The sequence below is a fragment of the Ovis canadensis genome, chromosome 25 (genome assembly GCF_042477335.2).
Source record: "Ovis canadensis isolate MfBH-ARS-UI-01 breed Bighorn chromosome 25, ARS-UI_OviCan_v2, whole genome shotgun sequence".
Lineage (NCBI taxonomy): Eukaryota > Metazoa > Chordata > Mammalia > Artiodactyla > Bovidae > Ovis > Ovis canadensis.
In genome coordinates this window covers 26,131,841-26,155,180 of record NC_091269.1, presented here as the reverse complement: position 1 = coordinate 26,155,180, position 23,340 = coordinate 26,131,841, and the positions used below count along the sequence as shown (strand labels likewise).

The window sequence follows — 23,340 nt, the reverse complement described above, 5'->3', positions numbered from 1 at the left end:
ACACATCCTAACGTTTGTCACCATTCGCTGAGCACCTTAGAAATGGAGTCAATGGAAGGCTTCCCAGGTAGCTCAGTGGTGGAGAATCCGCCTGCCGATGCAGGAGACATGGCTTCAACCTCTGATCTGGAGAGATCCCCTGTGCCTTGGAGCAATTATGCCCGTGCACCGCAACTGCTGAACCTGTGCTCTAGAGCCCAGGAGCTGAAACTGCTGCCCATCTAGAACCCGTGCTCTGCACAAGAAAATCCACCACGATGAGAAGTGTGCGCCGCAGCTTGAGAGTAGCCCCCTCTCTCCACAACTAGAGAAGATCTCGTGCAGCAACAAAGACTCCTCACAGCCAGAAATAAATAAATAGAAGTGTCTAAAAGAAAAAGAAGAAAGAAATGGAGTCAGCTACTGGTAGGGAATTTTTGGCAGTGAAAAAAAGGAGAGCAATGACTTGTTTGCTTAATCTTCAGTATGCCTGAAAAAAGGTCACATCACTGCCTTTTGTCATCTGGCTTACTAGTAAACTAACAAAAGTAAGAATAAAGCACAGTGAAAAACAACCTTATTCGAAGTTTTAGTAAGAATTTCAACACTGCAAAATTATTTCCGTCGTGTAAAATTGGGCAGAGAAACATCATTAAAGATGAGAAAACACACTCTCCTCAAGCCCTTTCAGCAAAACAGGATGATCCAGATTTTGAGCAAATGTGGTGTGATAAAGTACTTCCAGTCAAATGACTACCTAGATAAGAATACCATATTTCATTTTGTTCTTGGAATATGTCATTCACTTATTAGTTCTTTAGTTTGAGAAAATTTGTCCAGGATATTATCATACAAAGACCCACACTCTGTGATTTCACTTATCTGATCAATTTCGTTATCGTCATTACATATTAGAGTCCTGCTCTCTCTTTGCCTCATCTTCTGATTGATCTCTTAACTGTGAAACATATTCCTGTCAATTTTCTTCTCTTTTCTGTTATCACTGGAAAATGAAAAATTCTGAATTCCCAACTGTGTTCAATGACAACTGAAAGAAACGGTGTCTCTAGTCTTCTTTTATACTTTCTCAAAAGATGACAGCATTCTTTCGACAATGCAATAAGAGAAGCAAAAGATGACAGTTTATATCACATTTTACAGCTTTTAGACATCTCAAAGTTACATAATACTCTATTACTATGTCTTGTACCATTTTAATCACTTCAAGTAAAATATTTATCTTAATTTTATGAGCATATATTTTTAAAATAAATGTCAGAAAAGTAGAAGCATTTCTCATGCTTTTTAAGCATGTTCATCTTTGACTTGTCCTTTTCCTAGGTGACTAGTTGTGCTTGGGTCCCTGACAGCTGCCAGCTGTTCACTGGGAGCAAATGTGGTGTCATCACAGCTTACTCAAACAGGTTCACAAGCGGCACGGTAGGTCCTGGGCACATTTGTGGGATTTTCATGTTAGTGAGGGGAAGAAACCCTTTATAAAGTATACTTTATTTAGTATAAGAGCAACTTACATTTTTTGTACTTTAATCTCTTCTTCACAGAAGCTCTGATAATGTAAAAGATCAATATCTAACTCTTTTATTAGGATCATAAAATAATTTTTAAAATAACTGTATATGGACAGAAACAGAAAGTATTTTGAGTTATGCTCTGCTTTTTCATGACATTTTGATGGTTCCTTCTGTTCTCAGTATCGACCCGAATGCTTAAAGGGTATCCCACAAAATTCTGTAAAATTTAGAAGTGCAGAACTCCTAACATTCCTAATACTCTGAGTGAATTAAATGACAGAAAAATCCAAGTAGCCAGTCTCTATTCTACCACTTACTGGAAGAAATTTTTTCAGCCATTCACTGAATCTTTTAAGATTTGTGAGTTAAATTATTAAAACAGTCTAGTGAAGAAGACATTATGCCATACTTCTCTTAATTTACTCTCATTTCTTTATTGAATCAGCTGTCTGTGGTGCCATTGAAGAGTAGAGGCAAGTTTAGAGTGATAACTCAGTGATAACCATTCTGTTCTAGAACATTCTATGTGCCTTTTTTTTTTAATTACAGTTTTCTCCATTATTTTATAAAACATGTTCTACTGGGTGAAACCTGTTTTCCTAGCATAGGGTGACACTAGGTTCCTTACTTTTCTGAGCAAGTTTATTCAGTTTTAAACCCTTGTTAAGGTTCTTTGCCACCTTCCTTAGGGTGTAAATGTGAACATAATATTGTTTCTGTCTCTTAGTCTAAGGAGTCATTAAAATGTTTGAAGCAGAAGTGATATGATCCAATCAGCATTTTAAGACTATCATTGTAGAGCCTGCAAGGAAAAACGCTTAAAGGGCCATGAGACTGGAAGGAAGGGTACCAGTTAAAAGGTGCTGTGGTGATGCTGGCAGCTATCCCGAGGACTCTATAGGAGGAGGTGGGCTCCTACAGATTCTTGCAGAAGAGCGGGGTGTGTGCTCTAAGACTGACACACAGGGTAAAAGAGCCAGAAGTCGGCCCAGCCAGGTGTCAGGGAGCCTGAAAAATTAGACTTGAGATGGATCTTAAAGGATGATTTTACTAAGTGGAGAAAAGAGGAAAGAGTCATCAGAGTACACTCACCACTTGGAATTAAAGGCGTGGTAGTTCGGGAGTGGCAGATACTTTGTAGTTCAGAGTAGGACTGCTGGGAGGAGTGGCAGGAGAGTAGAGAGAGGTGAGGGTCTTGTACATAGGCCACAACGAGAAGAGTGCTAGGGAGTCTGGGCAGAGGGGTGTGCCTTCACTTTTGGAGTGTCTCATTTCTTTTTACTCCCCGAGGCCTAAATCAGATGTCAGTTTTGTAATGTCTCTGATATTTACTGCTGCCGTTGCCTTTCCGCTGCTGAGCACACCTTTCTGTTTCCTTTTTCCTACACATACATTCTGATCTCTGCTGCAGAGTAGTCCTCTGCTTGTGTGCTCAGATCATTTGTTCCTTGTCATCCAAAAACTATCTTCCATCTTTTATTTCCTCTTTTCCCAACACTTTGAACAGTCTTGTTCTTAGTTTTCCTTACTTCCGTTCTCCCTACAATTTAAATTTTTAATTGTACACTAACACAGTATGCAGTATTGGGTTTTTTTTAAAAAAAAGGATTAAGTTGTCAATATAGGAGTAATTGTACACAGCATAGCTCTGAAGCAGCAGATCAAAGGTGTAGCTGTTATCATTTGAATACAGCAAGATGTGTGCTTCTTTTAGTTTGAAGTTATTGTAGGCTTGTGAAGTCTTATGTTGCATACCTTTCCTCAGTTCTACCCTTTCCCAAAAGTTGATTTTTCAGCTTATATATAAGGGTTTTCTTTTTCTCCTAATAGGTAATCAAGTCATGAGATAAACAATTACTATTTAAACCATGTCCAAAAGTGTATCTTAGCTGTGTGATTTTATCATTGGTTGATCTAAGGGAAGGTTACCTGGGATTTTGTGGGTATTGTTGTTGCTTTTTCTTGGGCACCATCTCATCATTTGGGGGTCCCTGAAGTTGCAGATGTGACCCTGTGCCTGTGAGGTTGGCAGGAAGCACCTCATGTTCACTAGTTTCCGTTGCCCAAACCCATTGAATGCCATGGTTCTAAAAGTATTTATGTTCTTGTTTGTGTTGCCCTTGACACAGCAAAAGACAGGCTCCCAAGTGCCATGTAGGCTATAGCTAAAATAATTGTTGCTTGAAAATATTTTCAAGGGAATCTTATGAAATACTTCCTAAGCTAGCAAAGCACATCTAACTTTGAGCATTGCTTCTGTTGAATCTCCCAAGATAGTCAGCTAAGATGCATTCTACATACCTAATGATGAATACATTGATTGGTTATAGGGAACTGTTATCTATAAGCCCTTTATATATTAGAGAAGAATGTCTTCAAAGGTGATAACTGATCCTAAAATAACTGATCTTGAGTCGTTTTTCACTAATTAATGTGCCCATGTCATCTTTATATAAGTGAACACCTGTATTTCTATTCTCTAAATTGATGGCAGGGAGAATAAATATACAGTTTATCCAAGGTAGTATCAAGCCATTCAAGAACATTTTGTGAAGAAGTAGGCCAGCAGAAGATTTCTGTTCTACCCATGGAAATTATTTTCTGATCCCTCAGGGAATCATCTAGTAACACTGACTCTTAGAGTCATTTTAAAGTGCAAAATCTAAAATTTCAACACCTACTGTAGGGTACCTATCTTCTGTTTACCCCATAAATATTATTTGTAGTCATGAAGTAAAAAAATACACATACATATGTGTATATATATTTTAACAAGCAAGGAGGGAGCTCTAGCCTTGAGTTAGATATTCTTGGATTATCTGTCAGTCCTAGAATATTGACACTGACCTGGAGACAGCCCCTTATAAGAGGAGTAGAAAACAGCAGCAAGGGACAGAGCAAAATGAGGGTGTGGGTGTCCCAGGGAGGTTCTCGCCCAAAAGGCCGGTCCCGGAGAGTGAGGATGAGTCAAATGGGGCCAACTCTTGCCTGGATATACAGCCTGGGTTGGAATTCCCTGGGTGGTCCAGGATCCTTGAGACTAAACTTTGAATGAGGTGTCCCTAGACTGGCATGGTGATCCAGATCATCCAGGAGAAACGAGGAAGGTGCTTGCATTCTATTCCACTAATAGAGGAATCCCTACAAATAATTTTCTAATGTAGTAACAAATATACAAAACCAAGCACACAAATTTACAGATAAACAATGAATATGTGAAAAAGTTAAGCTTATTAATAGTTATAATAAGAGAAATGCAATTAAAAGCAACCTTGATTGCCATTTAAAACTTGGGAAATTTTCAAAGATTTAGAATGACCACTGAGACACAAATCCAAGCAGAGAGGGAAAGGGCTCAAGCCTTTCTGAACAGTCAGTTCTTCAGTCCCAGGCACCCTGAAGCATGGTCTGCAAGGATGCTGGCACATCTCCGTGGCCCCACAGACTCCTGGCCCTGTGGGGAGGGTCCCAGAGGTGAACCAGAAGGGGCCCAGACCCAGGACTCATGCCCTTGTTCAGAGCCATCTTGTTGCTGTGATTGTGTTCAGTTGAAGGCCACATGTCCTAGCTAAACAGAAGCCACTGCCATACAACTTAGGCCAGTGGTTCCAAGGAAGACTGGTATTGCCTGGTCATTTGAGTCTTTAAGTAAAAAATATGTATTTTTATGTGAATAAGACACTGGACTATGGAGCACTTAAAATAGATGAGCTGCAGCTAATAAAGTCAACATAGGTATGTTTTAAAAACAATGGTGATCAAAAAAGGCAAAATAGATCGGATGCCTAAAGAACAAAATACCATATTTATAAAGTTTATCGACATGAAACCCAATATGTTGTTTATTGTTATAGTAGCATATAGTAGGACATAAATTCTAAATACACAGGAAACAAATGCAAAATTCAGGATAATAACTTCTGAGAAGGGAGAGGAAATAAGATGTAAAACAGTACACACACTATGTAATATTTAATGTTTTCTATATTTAAAAAGTAAGCTCATATTATAAAATGTTAGGATTAGTTTAACTGAGTGGTCAGTATACAGATTTTCATTGTATTTATACTTTCTACTTTTCTGTATTCTTTGAAATATTGAAATACTTTATGACAGTATAAACCTAGTATAAAACAAAAATTATACCCCTGTGGACATCTGGCATCTGTGAACAATGTGGACCTTGGAATATCAGTTTGCAAGCTTTGATTTTGAAAATCAATCCACAACTATTGATGAGTAATACATTGCCATTGGTAGCATCAGGAGTCACACTATCAATACTGTAAAATTATTAAAATTCACTGACCCACTATGAGGATTCTGGAAATTTATTCTAAAGGAGTGATATAGAGGAGGAACAAAACTTATGTACATAAATTTAAAAATTATGAAATAAATAAAAATAAACTTTATTTATTTATGGCATCTAACATTTTGAAAACATTGGAAACAATTTTAAATATCTGTCAATAAAGGATGTTCAAGTAAATTATGGTATACTAACTGTATAGAATATCATAACACTTAAAAATCATTTTGAATACACTGTCAAAAATGAGAAATGCTTATGGGAGAATGTATGAAATGAAATAGAGAACTATTTATATGGAGATAATCACAGCTATTAAAGTACATGTATATTCGGCCAGACTGGAAAAGAATAGACAAAAATGAAAAGCTTATCAGTTGATGAGATTACAGTCAATTAAAACTTTTTAATGTTTAACTGGTTCTGCTCTTTAGAAAAAGTTGAGCTAGGTTGAAAAAATTTGGTTGAGAAGAATGTTTGAGTCACTTGGGTTGTTTTGTTTTTGAGATAACAGTACTAGAATACCTTTTGTCATGGCTTTTATCTTATACTTATTTTTTAAATTTTAGCCTTCAGAGATAGAAATGGAGTCTCAGATACACCTGTATGGGCACACAGAAGAGATAACCAGTTTATTTGTCTGCAAACCATATAGTATAATGATAAGTGTGAGCAGAGATGGAACCTGCATCATATGGGATTTAAACAGGTACAGAAGATTTCCAACTCTAAAATAGCTGTTTTTAATGTTTCAGTTCTTACTGTGAGAAACAGATGCATTTTTATTAATGTAAAATAATATCTTTACATTGTCATAACTTTAAGCATGAAATACAGACTTTACCTTTGTAATCTTATTGAATTAATAGATCAGTTAGGAATAGAGTCAGGAATCCCTTGTAAATAGTAGGTACATACACTGACCAAAAGAATTATATAAATAAAAGAATGTAATTTTATTTAATGTTCATATGCAAATTCATGTCTTTGGTCTTTCAGATTATGCTACGTACAAAGTCTGGCGGGACACAAAAGCCCAGTCACGGCCGTCTCTGCCAGCGAGACTACAGGTGACATTGCTACAGTGTGTGACTCAGGTGAGCTGGCCCCAGACCCAAAGCACAGAGCACTTGCACTAACGTGTGCTCAGCTAGCTTAAATCATCATAGGTTACATCGCCATAGGTTAAACCGTCACGTTACAGCCCTCTGGTCCCTGCCAGACCTGAATACTTAGGGAATAGCATGTATGTGTATTCAGTTCAGTTCAGTTGCTCAGTCGTGTCTGACTCTTGCGACCCCAAAGACAGCCCCATGCAAGGCTTCCCTGTCCATCACCAACTCCTGGAACTTACTCAAAGTTATGTACATCGAGTCGGTGATGCCACCCAACCATCTCATCCTCTGTTGTATGAGTATTAAAATGCAATAAAGAAGATTGAGTCCATCAATTTAAGCTTGTGCTGTGCTTAGTTGCTCAGTCGTGTCCGACTCTTTGCAACCCCATGGACTGTAGGCTGCCAGGCTTCTCTGTGGGGATTCTCCAGGTAAGAATACTGGAGTGGGTTGCCATACCCTCCTCCAGGGCATCAGCAGAGGATCAGCTTTGTATTATATGTGTCTTCTAGTTCCTGCAAGACCGTATTACAGAATAACAGTGGAGGTATAATGTGCCCCAGATTTACATGAGAAAGATAGATCTCCTAATCAAAGGTCTGGCTTTTAGTTTTATTTTCATGTATATGTATTAAAAAACTTGATGCATCCAGTAGGTAAGAACAGTTGGCAAGCTCATAAGTTTTCTGTTTGCATTTCCACTAATTGAAAGGATTCTTCAAAAAACTGTTTCTTTTTGTCCACTCGGAACAGGTATCTTTGACACATCTGCAGTGGGTGGTCTTTTATCCTTTGCTTGCATTTTTTATATTGTTTTTTCCTGACACCAAATGTGTGGTCTTTCCAAACACTAAATTCTTCTCCAGTTCTGTGACACCAAATGGGTGTCCAACAGTGCAATTCATTTCTGACACTAACTAGTTGAAGTTGGCAAACTTGGGAGTCTCAAGGCCCCCTCCAGTTTCAATAATTCTCTCCGACAACTCACAAAACTCAATAAAACACTGTACTTACTACTGTAGTTCATTACAAAGTGAACAGCCACAAGAAAAAGTCCAGAGGTCTGTTCCTGTGGCGTCAGAAGGCACCACCCTCCTGGTCCATGACTGTGCTCATCAGTCTCCTCCCCTGTTTAGGGGTTTTTCTGAGGTTCCATTATGTACACCTGGTATATTCAATCATTGGCCATTAGGAACTGACCTTCGCCTGTAGCCCCTCTCCCCTCCCCAGAGGTGGGAGGTGCTGTAAGGGCAGTTTCTCTGCTGGCGAGCCCCCACTTGAAGCTGTCTAGGACCTCCCCAGGAGTCATCTCCCTAACATACAAAAGACAGTAAATTAACAAGAGTTTAGGTAGGAGCTCAATGCCAGGGTCGTGGGTCAAAGTTCAAATATATATATATATTTTTTTTTTACCATACCACAGATATCTCTTGGAATTTTGTCAATTTTACAAAACACTCATCATTCTTATATTCAAGAAAAGTAATGTCTTCAGTCATGCTTCAAGATTTCAGATGTGAAGTATTAATATTTGCCAGGCTTTAGCCCCCAGTCATAAAGTAATGAATGTCATGAACACATTCTTATTCCCCAGTCAGCATAACTAAAGGGAAAGATCTTAAACTGTTGACTTTGGTAATAAAAGTGTGCACAGATGGCTGATGACTTTGCTAACTGTTCTTCCTTATTTGTACATTGGAGGCTTTTAGTGTGTCACACACATCAAGAGGGAATCTGGGGGGGAAAGATAGTGATGACTTATCTAGAGTTCCCTACTTTGTTGTTTTGGCAACATTTGGAAGTTAGAACTGACTCTGAGGGAGCTGAATTTTGTAAAGTTAATTACTTTCCTGCTGCCAGTAGTGATTTATATCTGTGATATTATATCAGCTAGTCATGTGGGAACAAGAAACCAAATTACTTTTGCTTGTATTTACCAGATCACTAGTAGGGTATTTCAAGTGTCCGTAGGCAGTACACACAGTATAGTAGAGTAATGGGCAGAACTTTCTTCCCACTTTGAACAAAAAGGCCTTCTCAACTTGTTTGAGGCCTCTCAATACATATACAAGAGGAGTCATAAAGAGCATTTGGTAGAGAGCATGATAAAAGTAATGACTTTTTAAAAGAGGACAAATTCATGTTTATGTATATGTGTGTATATACACATATATAATCTCAAATTTTTCTGTATTGCAGCTAAAGACACACTGGCAAACTCATTCTTTCCTTATCCTGATTTTCCAGGGCTTATTATGGGATGTGGTTTTATAGTGATAAGATATAAAATTTATTAAACTATGTAAATATTATAGTAGATGGTTTCTGTACTTTAAAAAACCATTCTGCCACTATATCAAAAATACATGCATTTCAACTAGAGTTCATAGCCTTTTCCTGTTGCCAGTGGTACTATAAAGTTAATATAATATTGTAAAATTGAGAGTAGCGGGTAGTTCTCCTACGCCCTCAGTTGCTTGACTGAGCATAACATTTTCAAGATTTATCCATGTTGTTGTCAGAGCTTCATTACTTTTTATGGCTGAATAAAAATGAATTCCATTGTCTAGATATACCACATTTTGTTTATCCGTTCACCTCTTAATGAACATCTGGGTTGTTCCCACCTTTTGGCTGTTGTGAATAATACTGCAACATACTAGGCATTTTGGTTTGTGGTATTTGATGGTCTTTAGCATTTCTGTAGGTGGAGAAGTATTTCTAATACTCATTTCTTTGCTATAAAATATGAAATCTTTTCACTGCCTTAATAAAGGAGAGAAATAAATTCTCTACTTTAATGTTAGTTCTAATGGAGAGATAAAGTGTGGTAACACATACTATAGTCATCCCAACTTTATCATGCCTCTTAACCCTTCTCTTTATCAGTATCAGAACATTTCTCCAGAAAGGCTGGACACATCACCATAGGCTCCAGACCACCAGCCCCAGTTTATTGAGGATGGCTAGCAATTACTGCCTCCTCCATCTCCTGGAAAACTACAAAAAATTGATTACTCCTGGTCTTTGGAAAGAAAAATTCATTTAATAAGACATTGATTTATAAGATTCACTCTTGGACATTCTGAAGAATTAGCTTTCTTTTTAAGAATTAGTTTTTAACTCAACTTTTACTGTAACTTATTTTTTCTTCAGAAGTCCCATAACTCACTTCTTTAAGATATTGTAGTTTCACAGAATATTTTCTTCTCCTTTTGGAGTTTATTTAGCTTTATAGGTACTTTCAGAATTAGATCTGGCAGTTTAGCATATATGCTAAGATATTATGACTACAAAGAAATTCATGGTTAATTTACATTGTTGCTCTACCTTGTAGGTTAATTTTTTATTTTCATTTTTCTCACTAGTCATCATCTCTAGACAAATAGGCCAACTCTGTGTGCCTTATTTAGTAATTTCACTTACACATTCCAGTCATGAGTTGCCTATGAACTTCATCAAACAGACAAGCGAGGCCCTTAGGGATTCCCCTCTGGGGCCCAATGTGGGGGGCTCTGCAACACCCACACCCTGGTGACCTGGGGGGTTTTGTGGTGTTTTAGCTGGTGGAGGCAGTGACCTCAGACTCTGGACAGTGAATGGGGACCTCGTTGGACACGTCCACTGCAGAGAGATCATTTGTTCCGTGGCTTTCTCTAACCAGCCTGAGGGAATATCTATCAATGTGATTGCTGGGGGATTAGAAAATGGAATTGTAAGGTAAGAGGAGTTTGATTTCTTTGTGTCCTTTTGCTTATAAGGACATAGCAGTTTCGAAAAATATTTTTTACTATCTAAACATAATAATATTTAATATTTAGAGATTTAAAATCACCTTAGGATATAGGTTCTTCTGGTGTTTCTGTTTTATTTCTAAATAGTAATTTGTACATTTTTGAAATTTTATACTGTTTAACTATAAATGGTTCAGTTCAGTTCAGTCGCTCAGTCATGTCCGACTCTTTGCAACCCCATGGACTACAGCACGCCAGGCTTCCCTGTCCATCACCAACTCTTGGAGCTTACTCAGACTCATGTCCGTCAAGTCGGTGATGCCATCCAACCGTCTCATGCACTGTCATCCCCTTCTCCTCCCACCTTCAGTCTTTCCCAGCATCAGGGTCTTTTCCAAAGTGTCAGTTCTTTGCATCAGGTAGCCAAAGTATTGGAGCTTCAGCTTCAGCATCAGTCCTTCCAGTGACTATTCAGGACTGATTTCCTTTATGACTGACTGGCTTGATCTCCTTGCAGTCCAAGGGACTCTCAAGGGTCTTCTCCAGTATCACAGTTCAAAAGCATCAGTTCTTCAGTGCTCAGCTTTCTTTGTGGTCCAACTCTGATATGCATACGTGACTACTGGAAAACCATAGCTTTGACAAGATGGACCTTTGTTGGCAAAGTAACATCTTTGCTTTTTAATACGCTGTCTAGGTTTGTCATAGCCTTTCTTCCAAGGAGCAAGCATCTTTCAATTTCATGGCTGCAGTCACCATCTGCAGTGATTTTTGGAGCCCAAGAAAATAAAGTCTGACACTGTTCCATTGTTTGCTCATCTATTTGCCATGAAGTGATAGGACTGAATGCCATGATCTTCATTTTTTAATTGTTGAGATTAACAATATGAAAATACACAAAGTATTCTTAATCCCATACCCACCTGAGCAAACTGCCTAGAATTAACGACATTAATCATTTATTGTGTTTCCTTACCAGATGATTTTTAACAAATAAACATGTCGGTTAAATTTTTAGTAAAGGAAACTTGAGTTTGTGTAATTAGATGATGACTTTTTTTCTTCCTCTAGGTTATGGAGTACTTGGGACTTAAAGCCTGTGCGGGAAATTACGTTTCCTAAATCAAATAAGCCTATTGTAAGGTAAAACCTCCCCCACCTTTCCCTGTTTCACGCTATACTCTGTGACTGTTTTTGTCGGAGAGATAGTAAAGCACATAGAAGTAAAGAGGAACGTGAGGAGGATCATTATAAACAACTGGCCATTTATCGAATACCAGGATGTATGGGATCCCATGGCAGAAGGAGGCAAAGCGTTTGTGTTCATGGAGCTTAAAATCTGGGTCAGGAGCTCAGAGCCTCACAGAAGGGCATGCTGGGATCATGCCTGGGAAGGCCTCTTGAACTGTGGAAGTTATATATTTTTTCTTTTCATTATTGAAAATACCATGATGGTGACTGATAGCTACAAGAGTGTGCTAGACAATACTGATAAACAACCTGTTACCTCTCTGCTCCATTAACAAATATGACTTTAAAAACTGAATTGGAGTAAGTGATTCAAATTTTATTACATTAAAATAAATTTATTTTTAATCCATTAAATGTAAAGTGTAATGAAATGAAATTATATATTAATAACACATTTTTTATCTTTTCCTCTTTCAGGGAAATAAAATACCTCCATAAAATAATCCTCATTTATTTCTAAATAGAGAAAATGTAGTACTGTTATATTTTTTGAAGTTTCCCATACCCATGTATTTGTTAAGTAATAACCCTAAATAGGAAAGGAAAAGAAAACATGCAAAGAGGGATCAGAGTGCACCAGTCTTTTGATCTTGGTTTTAGTCTGTATCACCTGGTTAGAATGAGCATCACAAACTTGGCAGCAGAACCATTAAACTATGTTATTACAGTCAAAACCACTTGTAGGTGGTTGTTTTATCTGTCTCTCTGCTCCAGTAAAGGCTCTTAACTTCTTACACCAATTTCCACATGATCACCAATATGCTGATACAATTTTCAGAGACACAACGTAGAAATGGGACTTTTTTTTTTTAACAGCCTTACATTTTCCTGTGATGGCCACCATTTGTACACAGCGAACAGCGATGGGACTGTGATCGCCTGGTGTCGGAAGGACCAGCAGCGCTTGAAACATCCAATGTTCTATTCCTTCCTCAGCAGCTATGCAGCGGGATGAGTGAGAACTCTGCACTCTCCACAGCACTTTAACTCCAGGCTACATTTACTGACTTCGCCAGTTTCAGGAGGTCAAACCTGAAGACAGGGATGACCAAACAAATCCAAGTAATGATACAGTCTATCCATCTCCACAAAATTCTGCTGCCTCACAAGTCCTGAAAGGAAAGTTTTGTTCTAATTTAGTGATGATCTGGAGAGTTGTATCAAGTTTGAAGTCTGGCACAGTAAATTAAAATCATATCCTAGAAGTTTTTTTTCCCATAGAGGAGTCTAAAGAAAAACTTAACACCTATTTCTGTTTTCTATTATTTTCTATTATTCCCAAAAAAAATCCCAGTAGAATTTAAATTAGTTAGCTAATTGTTTACATAAAATTTGCTCTAAAAGATTATATTTTTTAAAGTTTTCTGCCAAGATAACACACATACCCTCCCCTCCCCTCAAAAAAGGAAGGATAAGTAGAGAGAATTCAGGACTTGATTATTGCTTTCTTTGAGCAGTAAGGAGTTCAGTAGGTGCCTCTGCACCAAACATTTTTTGGAATATCTGAATATTTGAATCTCAGTGTTAGGCAGGTTTTGCCTGTTGCCTTCTTAGCTCAAAGGAGAACCAGAATTTGTTTGACAGCCACAAACAACAACATAGGTATCTTTGATTTTCAGACACATTCTGTTTGTTCATAAAAATCATACTTAAAATGCGTAACACTAGGTAATGAATATCCTTAGTTGAGGTACTAAGATTTAATAAACAAAATGATAATTCTTTTTAATATCTGGTGTTACAGAGCGTTAAATGCTTAACAGTTTGCAACAGAAAGCCTCCACTACAAAAGAAGTTTGCACAGGTATTTTTATTAGCAATGCAATCCAGATAAGGCTTTTAATCTAATATGCTGGAGAGTTTTCTTCCCCAAAACAGAATTACAAAGAAAAGGAGATAGCTTCCTTTGTTTTAAGTAGGAGGCAGAATCATTCTTTTAGAAAGCAGTTCCCACTGTTTCTGTTAACCTATTGTAGGAACAGTAGAAAAATCTGTGTATGCCACAGCAAACTTACACATGATAAAGACAGAATTCCTGAAAACCCTGAAATAGTCTATTTCTATCAGGATAGTACTTGGGGTGCTGCTTTATTGGCTTTGAAAACACTGTAAAATAAGCTCAGTAATGTTACCATGAGATAAAAAAATATATTCCTGGCTAAGAATAACTTGCGTGTTTGTTATGGAAATTTAATTCATATAGTGTTTACAGAAGTACTTTTGTAACTTCCAGACTTTCTAAAACATTCTGCTTAAAAACTGTATAATATACAATTCCAAAGTCTCTGCTCTCGAGATAAACACAAGAGGAAGCAAGTGGCCACGTGTGCTGGTAACCTTCCATTGCATTCATAGGTAAGAACACTCCACGGCTACATTCAGATCATGGTTTGCACAGACCAGCTATTAATTCTGAGGTCCAATTAGGTGCAGAGATGAAATTACTCCTATTCACGTTGAAGTGATTTGCTTTGTTTAAAAAAAAAAAGCAGCTATTGTCTAGCGTTCATTTTTCTACTGAGAACTTTAAATTAGTTCCTTATTAGAACAGGTTGCTACTCAGTCTTCTTTTTTTTTTAAGCTGAATTTCATCATTTATCTGAAGAGAAAATATGCAAAATAACTGGTCTTGTTAAGAGTGCAATATTATATTTTTATGTAAAAATAAAAAATAAATTGGGGTTTATTTATTCAGCATGAACTTAATATGTATATGTTTGAAACACATCATAATGTGCATGCATGCTGTAGCAAATATTTCTGTAAATTATCACAAGCTCTGTTACCTTTGTATACACTGCCACTTCAAATTGGGAATAAATTTCATAAAAATAGATTTAAGGACCTGTTCTTAATACAATTTAAATATTATGACTACATCTCAAATTGGTGGCTTTTTTTGGTAACTCATATAGTTTCTCTTTAGCCCCCCTATAAATTTATGTCACTGAAAAGGATAACTTTCATTTTTGAATTGTGGTCTTTGTGAGAAATTTTATGTTTTAACCTTTAAATGGAGTTTAGACAGAAATCCTAAGGTAAACCATTCATTTTTTTAAAAAAAAGAATATCTGCCCCTCCAATCCTCCTCCCCCACCAATAGCACATCTGAATTGGGCCCCTACTGTGTACCAGGGGCCACACTAAGTGCTGAGGTACAGTGGTTCCCTGCACTCCTAGAGAAAATGCTGTCAGTAACACAATGTGAGTTGTTACAAAACATGGTCAGTGCTGTGAAAGAGGAGCAGATGGTCCTCTGAGAGAATATAACCGAAGAATTCAGTCTAGACCAAGGGGGTCCAGAAAAGTCAAATTGTCGTTGACAGTGAACGGATGAAGAGAACCCCGACAGGTGGAGATGGACTCGGATGTGTTCCATGCCATCCGTCTGCCAAGGACTGAGAACCATCAGCGGGCAGATGTCCAGTGAAGGAAACGCCTCAGCTTCTCTGGAGGGCCCTGCAAAACAGTGGCTGAGTCCATCCGCCCAGCCGCACTCCAGGAGCACAGAAGTACTCTCTCTTTCTGCTTTGCATCTGCGGTGTCTGAAGGATTCTCAAGCCAAGAGCACACCTGCTTCTCAGTGTCTGTTCCTAAAAGAACTCAGGAGCAGCATGTGTCAGTGTGATCCGGCCCAGCTGGACATCCTCGCTTTACCTGCAAGCCTGAGATGGACTCTTCCGCTCCGCAGCGCACAGTGCAAGCCCACATATAGGTGAGGGGGAGGGAGGGGCAGTGGGGAAGCTCTTCCCAGCCCCTCAGACAGGATTGGGCACGTTCAGGGTGGTATGGCCATAGACTTCCCAGCCCCTCCGATCTGTTCCTCGCCAGTCTGGATGACCTGTTAATGTCTTGAGTCAAAGACAGAAGAGCTGCAGGGGTTCCCATTCCAGAGGGTGCCATAGGGCGATCCTGAGCCTACCCCCATCCACAGACACCCTGACTCCCCAGCTCCACACTGAACAGTTCCCTCTGAAAGAAACCCAAGAGCTTGCGAAGCAAGTCTTGAGAAGCTGGTAAGCAAAACTCACATCAGAACGGATAGGAGAGGCTGAGACACACTCTCACCATAAACCCCACTCCCAGCCCAGCAGCCCATGGTCAGGGTGGGGGACCAACAGTTCCCAGATGCTCCCTGAGGAGGGGAGGATTTGAACCCCACATCAGTATCCAAGCTTTTAAGATCTGTACCTGAGAGAGGCACCCCCAACCAAAACATCTAGCTTTAAAAGCCTAGTCCATAAGACCAGGCCCATAACACCCATGAGCTTATAGCATCTGAGAAACAGGTCTCCAGGGGCTCTCCCAGACCCACCGGGCTAGCACCCCAGGTCCCGGCACGGAGGCCTCAGACTGAAAGGTGCCAAGTCTGTCTGGGTAAGAGGCCTGTTGCGTATCTCGAAAGCCTGAGGGGCAGTCATTTAACACATTTCTAGAGGCCACAGAAATACTCCCCAAAGACAGCCGAGACTGGCAGGCACCATCATTGTGCTCAGCCGCTCTCCTCCCAGGATCTGCTAGGAAGGCACAGGTCTGGGGCCCCAGATTTTGTGGCTGCCTCCCAGAGGGATGCCCCTTCAATCCCCTAGCTCTGGTAGCCAACCAGGCTTACTTTCCCAAGCTCCACAACTGTAACAAACAGAGAAACAGTTCTTAACCAGCCACCACCCAGGGAACGGTACAGAAGCAGCAGACAAGCTCCCTTCTTTCCAGGAAAGAGGCCTGTGAGCTTTTCTTCACAGCTATGGGGCAGGAGAGGGGTTGCTGCTTAAGCACACATCCTGAGGTCACTGCAGGCACTGGGGAGGCCGGTGGGTATCACATTCATGCTGGCCCTCTGTCCTGCCCAGGTCTCCAGCGTCTCAGAGAAAGGCACTTTTGACGTCTCTAGCATTGCCACCCAGAGGCCACATCCCTTGAAAGCCTGGCTGTAGTGGGCAGCAGTGCTTGTGTTCACAGCTTCAATGGGACAGTAGCAAAGAAGCACTTCTTAACTACATCCTAGGGCTTCCTGCACCTCTCCCAGTCTTCCCCAGAAAGAGGGCTACTTGTGTGCCTTAAAAGCCACTGCCTGGGGGTCCAGCCTCCAATCAGCCTTTAGAAAAATGAAAACCTTTAGTCTCGAAGGCCTTCACTCACTCCCATGGAGCAAACTCAAGCAGTTACTGCTGAGATCAGTAACTTGTAGGACTCCGTTCCTCCTTAAGGGAAATACACAATTTGATGGAAACTTTTTGAGCTGTTCTAAGAGCTGCGACGGCGCAGAAGCGGCCGAAAGGTGCTACCCCATGTCCAAGGTCAGGGGCAGCCTGGAGGAGCTACCCCACGTCCAACGTCAGGGGCGGTGGCCGAGAGTGCCAGGCTGCGATGGTGCAGGAGTGGTTGAGAGGAGCTATCCCCCACCCAAGGCCAGGGGCAGCGGCCGAGAGGAGCAACCCCACGTCTAAGGAGTGGTGGCTGCGTGGGTGCAGGAGGGACAAAGGAGCTACCCCACGTTCAAGGTCAGGAGGGGCGGCGGTGAGGAGATACCCCTTGTCCAAGGTAAGGAGCAGTGGCTGTGCTTTGCTGGAGCAGTCGTGAAGAGATACCCCACATCCAAGGTAAGAGAAGTAAGATGGTAGCTGTTGCGAGAGGGCATCAGAGGGCAGACACACTGAAACCATAATCACAGAAAACTAGTCAATCTAACCACGTGGACCACAGCCTTGTCTAACTCAATGAAACTAAGCCGTGCCCTGTGGGGCCACCCAAGACGGGCGGGTCATGGTGGAGAGGTCTGACAGAATGTGGTCCACTGGAGAAGGGAATGGCAAACCACTTCAGTATTCTTGCCTTGAGAACCCCATGAACAGTATGAAAAGGCAAAATGATAGGATACTGAAAGAGGAACTCCCCAGGTCAGTAGGTGCCCAATATGTTACTGGAGATCAGTGGAGAAATAACTCCAGAAGGAATGAAGGGATGGAGCCAAAGCAAAAACAATACCTAGTTGTGGATGTGACTGGTGATAGAAGCAAGGTCTGATGCTGTAAAGACCAATATTGCATAGGAACCTGGAATGTCAGGTCCATGAATCAAGGCAAATTGGAAGTGGTCAAACAGGAGATGGCAAGAGTGAACATTGACATTCTAGGAATCAGCGAACTAAAATGAACTGGAATGGGTGAATTTAACTCAGATGAATATTATATCTACTACTGCAGGCAGGAATCCCTTAGGAGAAATGGAGTAGCCATCATGGTCAACAAGAGAGTCCAAAATGCAGTACTTGGATGCAATCTCAAAAACGACAGAATGATCTCTCTTTGTTTCCAAGGCAAACCATTCAATATCATAGTAATCCAAGTCTATGCCCCAACCAGTAATGCTGAAGAAGCTAAAGTTGAACACTTCTATGAAGACCTACAAGGCCTTTTAGAACTAACACCCAAAAAAGATGTCCTTTTCATTATAGGGGACTGGAATGCAAAAGTAGGAAGTCAAGAAACACCTGGAGTAACAGGCAAATTTGGCCTTGGAGTACAGAATGAAGCAGGGCAAAGGCTAATACAGTTTTGCCAAGAGAACACACTGGTCATAGCAAACACCCTCTTCCAATAACACAAGAGAAGACTCTACACATGGACATCACCAGATGGTCAACACCGAAATCAAATTGATTATATTTTTAAATCCAAAGATGGAGAAGCTCTATACAGTCAGCAAAAACAAGACTGGGAGCTGACTGTGGCTCAGATCATGAACTCCTTATTGCCAAATTCAGACTTAAATTGAAGAAAGTAGGGAAAACCACTAGACCATTCAGGTATGACCCAAATCAAATCCCTTATGATTATACAGTAGAAGTGAGAAATAGATTTAAGGGCCTAGATCTGATAGAGTGCCTGATGAACTATGGATGGAGGTTCGTGACACTGTACAGGAGACAGGGATCAAGACCATCCCCATGGAAAAGAAATGCAAGAAAGCAAAATGGCTGTCTGAGGAGGCCTTACAAATAACTGTGAAAAGAAGAGAAGCGAAAAGCAAAGGAGAAAAGGAAAGATATATGCATCTCAATGCAGAGTTCCAAAGAATAGTAAGAAGAGATAAGAAAGCCTTCCTCAGTGATCAGTACAAAGAAATAGAGGAAAACAACAGAATGCGAAAGACTAGCGATCTCTTCAAGAAAATTAGAGATACAGAAGGAACATTTCATGCAAAGATGGGCTCAATAAAGGACAGAAATTGTATGGACCTAACAGAAGCAGAAGATATTAAGAAGAGGTAGCAAGAATACACAGAAGAACTGTACAAAAAAGAGCTTCCTGACCAAGATAATCACGATGGTGTGCTCACTCACCTAGAGCCAGACATCTTGGAATGTGAAGTCAAGTGGGCCTTAGAAAGCATCACTACAAACAAAGCTAGTGGAGGTGATGGAATTCCAGTTGAGCTATTTCAAATCCTGAAAGATGCTGCTGTGAAAGTGCTGCACTCGATATGCCAGCAAATTTGGAAAACTCAGAAGTGGCCACAGGACTGGAAAAGGTCAGTTTTCATTCCAATCCCAAACAAAGGCAATGCCAAAGAATGCTCAAACTACTGCACAATTGCACTCATCTCACATGCTAGTAAAGTAATGCTCAAAATTCTCCAAGCCAGGCTTCAGCAATACATGAACTGTGAACTTGCAGATGTTCAAGCTGGTTTTAGAAAAGGCAGAGGAACCAGAGATTAAATTGCCAACATCTGCTCAATCATTGAAAAAGCAAGAGAGTTCCAGAAAAACATCTATTTCTGCTTTATTGACTATGCCAAAGCCTTTGACTGTGTGGATCACAATAAACTGTGGAAAATTCTGAAAGAGATGCGAATACCAGACCACCTGACCTGCCTCTTGAGAAACCTATATGCAGGTCAGGAAGCAACAGTTAGAGCTGGACATGGCACAACAGATTGGTTCCAAATAGGAAAAGGAGTACATCAAGGCTGTCTATTGTCACCCTGCTTATTTAACTTCTATGCAGAGTACATCATGAGAAATGCTGGGCTGGAAGAAGCACAGGCTGGAATCAAGATTGCTGGAAGAAACATCAATCACCTGAGATATGCAGATAACACCACCCTTATGGCAGAAAGTGAAGAGGAACTAAAAACCCTCAGGATGAAAGTGAAAGAGGAGAGTGAAAAAGTTGGCTTAAAGTTCAACATTCAGAAAATGAAGATCATGGCATCTGGTCCCATCACTTCATGGGAAATAGATGGGGAAACAGTGGAAACAGTGTCAGACTTTATTTTGGGGGGCTCCAAAATCACTGCAGATGGTGACTGCAGCCATGAAATTAAAAGACGCTTACTCCTTGGAAGGAAAGTTATGACCAACCTAGATAGCATATTCAAAAGCAGAGATATTACTTTGCCGACTAAGGTCTGTCTAGTCAAGGCTATGGTTTTTCCTGTGGTCATGTATGGATGTGAGAGTTGGACTGTGAAGAAAGCTGAGCACTGAAGAATTGATGCTTTTGAACTGTGGTGTTGGAGAAGACTCTTGAGGGTCCCTTGGACTGCAAGGAGATCCAGCCAGTCCCTTCTGAAGGAGATCAACCCTGGGATTTCTTTGGAAGGAATGATGCTAAAGCTGAAACTCCAGTACTTTGGCCACCTCATGAGAAGAGTTGACTCATTGGAAAAGACTCTGATACTGGGAGGGATTGGGGGCAGGAGGAGAAGGGGACAACTGAGGATGAGATGGCTGGATGGCATCACGGACTTGATGGACATGAGTCTGACTGAACTCCAGGAGATGGTGATGGACAGGGAGGCCTGGCGTGCTGTGATCATGGGGTCGCAAGGAGTCGGACACGACTGAGCAACTGAACTGGACTCTACTGGTAGACCTGAGAACAACTTTCATCAATTGGAAGAACTTACTGACCAACTCTCCAGAGAAGGAAATTTTCAGTGGTCCAAGAACAGCAGAATCTGTGTCTCCACCAAACCTTATCTAGACCTCTGTATAGTCAGAGGCAGATCCTCAACTGAGACCCAAGCTGTGGGCAACCGGACGTCAGTCCCCTTACCCAGCCCATCAGGGTGCATTCTGAGTCACTGGAAACTATGGCTCCACCTCAGTGATGAAGAAACAACTTTCTTCTTTTGTAATACTGTCTGGCCAGAATACCAACTAAGTGACCAGGAGAAATGGCCAGAGAATGGCTTGTTAAGTCATAGCACCATGCTCCAACTAGGCTTGTTCTGTGAGAGAAGAGAATTGGCATGAGATTCCCTATGTGCAATGCTCTGGCCTTTAACCAGAGCAGGGACTCCAGGAAAAGTGCAGACTTAGACCTGCTCAGCTGTCTAACTCAAGGAAGAAGACCTCACTCTCCTTGTGGAAAGGACCCCCTGAGCACCCCTTATATTTATTTCCCTTTGCCCCGAATGCTCCAAATACTCACCACAAACTTCAGAAGATGACAGTGGGGCCTAACACCCCCACCTCCCAAATGGTTGAGGTGGCCTTTAAAAGGTTTTCAATAACCAAGATGTTACAGAAGAAGAAAAAGATGAAGAAGCAAGCCACCTTGTCTGTGGCAGTGCTGCACATCACCTCAGGGAACCCAGGAGGAAAGAATAACAAAGCCTCACAGGTCAGCACCCCCTGCCACCAACGTGGAATGTGGGACATGCAGGCTACCAGCAAAGCTGGCTTCTAGTCAATGCGCTTACTGCAAGAAAGAAGGAAGACCTGAGCTAAACCTCCTTCCTTTCAGCTCCCGATAAGTAAAGAAGCAGACTGGGGGCTCCCCAACTGGTCCATCGAAACACCCCATCTTCCTTGAGGAGCGCTAGTTAGCCTAGAAGTTGGGGGAGAGCCAGTTGAGGTTTGTCTTATTTGGCCATGCCGCATGGCATGTGGGATCTTAGTCCCCCCTCTCCGGGGACTGAACCCACATCCCCAGCATTGCAAGGCAGAGTCTTAACCATTGGACCACCACGGAAGTCCCCAACTGTGTTTTTGTTAGACAGCAGAGCAACATTCCCAGTGTTGACAACTCGAAGGGATTCCCTCTCCGAGACATCAAAAGGGTCTCAGGAAAGGAAGATACAAGGAAGTGTTGCCCTGAAAATTCCCCAGATGAGGCTCCTTTGACAATCTAAAACTGGTTTTGCACTCAGGCATACAAGCAACATCAGGGGGTACGGGAGAGTTGACCGAGGCCAAGGTTTATACCCTGCTGAAAAGAGTCATAAAGATGTTCACTGAGAGCAGGAGGACAGTGCACTGATGAAATAAAAATTCACATTTTAAGGAAAGACAAGAAAAAATTAAACATAAAACTATTTCTCCGCAGGTCTGGGCCTCCTCTTCCCTCCCCAGTGTGCACGGCGCATCTGCGTTTAGTGTGGCCCAGATCTTCCCAATGGCCACCTCCTGGCACCAGCTGCATAACTTCTCCAGGGGGCCTTCCCAACCCAGGGGTCAAACCCATGTCTCCTGCATTGGCAGGCGGATTCTTCTACCAGTGAGCCACCTGGGAATCCCAAATGTTTACTTAGGATCTTACTAATGCTACTAGCTATATTATAAGATTATTATTTCTTGTGTTTCCAAATGTATGACTGAGCCTCAGATAAAAATTAAGATGATGAGGCAACTTGAAGCAACTGATCAGATTTATAGTTCTATAAGAGCAGTGACTGTAATGGTTTTACTCTAGAATGGTAAGAAGCAACCAGAAGGAACCATTTTCAGGACCATTACAGACTAGATAAGACAGGTGGTCCAGAGGCTTGGGATTACTGTTAAGGTGGCCTAGGCCAGTAATAGACAGTAAATGGCCTAGCAACGAAATCCTTGCCTGACCTGGGGGTGGGCATTCCAAGCATAGGAAGACAAAATGCTTCCCAAATCTTGGTCGAAATTAAGACCAAAAGGGAAGGGTCTGTTCCATAGAGAATGTTGCTTGCCATCCAGTTCTCCTATAATCAAGTACCTACAGTCACAGACTTATAATACATTTTGAAAGGAATTCAGGGTGAAGATCAGGATGAGGTACTCTGTGCTCTGGGAAAACTGACAGAACTAGCCCTATGATAGTTAGATATTTTCAAGAGAAATTTTTTATGAAGCTGGATTCTTGCATCTTCCCAACTTGGAAAAGCACTAGATCCATTAACTAGGATGTCTGTTCGTCATGGCTGGCAGCAGCCTTCTACTGAGATAAATGTTTGATTTCAGGTATTCATCACCAAAATCACATACACTGACGTCCCCCACTCCCACCTCTTCAAAACCGTTCTCAGTGCTTTCTTAGAGACTGTGTCCTGGGCCACAGTCCTCAGTTTGGCTCACATAAAATTTTCCATTTTTTCTTAGATTGACTGTTGATCATTTTTTGTTGACACTTATAAGAACAATGCATGAACAAAGC

At 40.9% G+C, this 23,340-nt stretch overlaps 1 protein-coding gene across 2 annotated transcripts in view; it reads left to right on the top strand.

Moving 5' to 3' along the window:
* The window catches only part of LYST (lysosomal trafficking regulator), a 164,252-nt gene extending 149,493 nt beyond the window's left edge, over positions 1-14,759 (top strand). For both annotated transcript variants that reach the window (XM_069571595.1, XM_069571594.1), the window contains exons 48-53: positions 1,321-1,419; positions 6,393-6,532; positions 6,823-6,920; positions 10,502-10,658; positions 11,744-11,815; positions 12,740-14,759. In XM_069571595.1, the coding sequence (XP_069427696.1) occupies positions 1,321-1,419; positions 6,393-6,532; positions 6,823-6,920; positions 10,502-10,658; positions 11,744-11,815; positions 12,740-12,878 (705 nt within the window). In that variant the 3' untranslated portion in view covers positions 12,879-14,759. The remainder of the gene's footprint in view (positions 1-1,320; positions 1,420-6,392; positions 6,533-6,822; positions 6,921-10,501; positions 10,659-11,743; positions 11,816-12,739) is intronic.
* Positions 14,760-23,340: the final 8,581 nt, after the last annotated feature.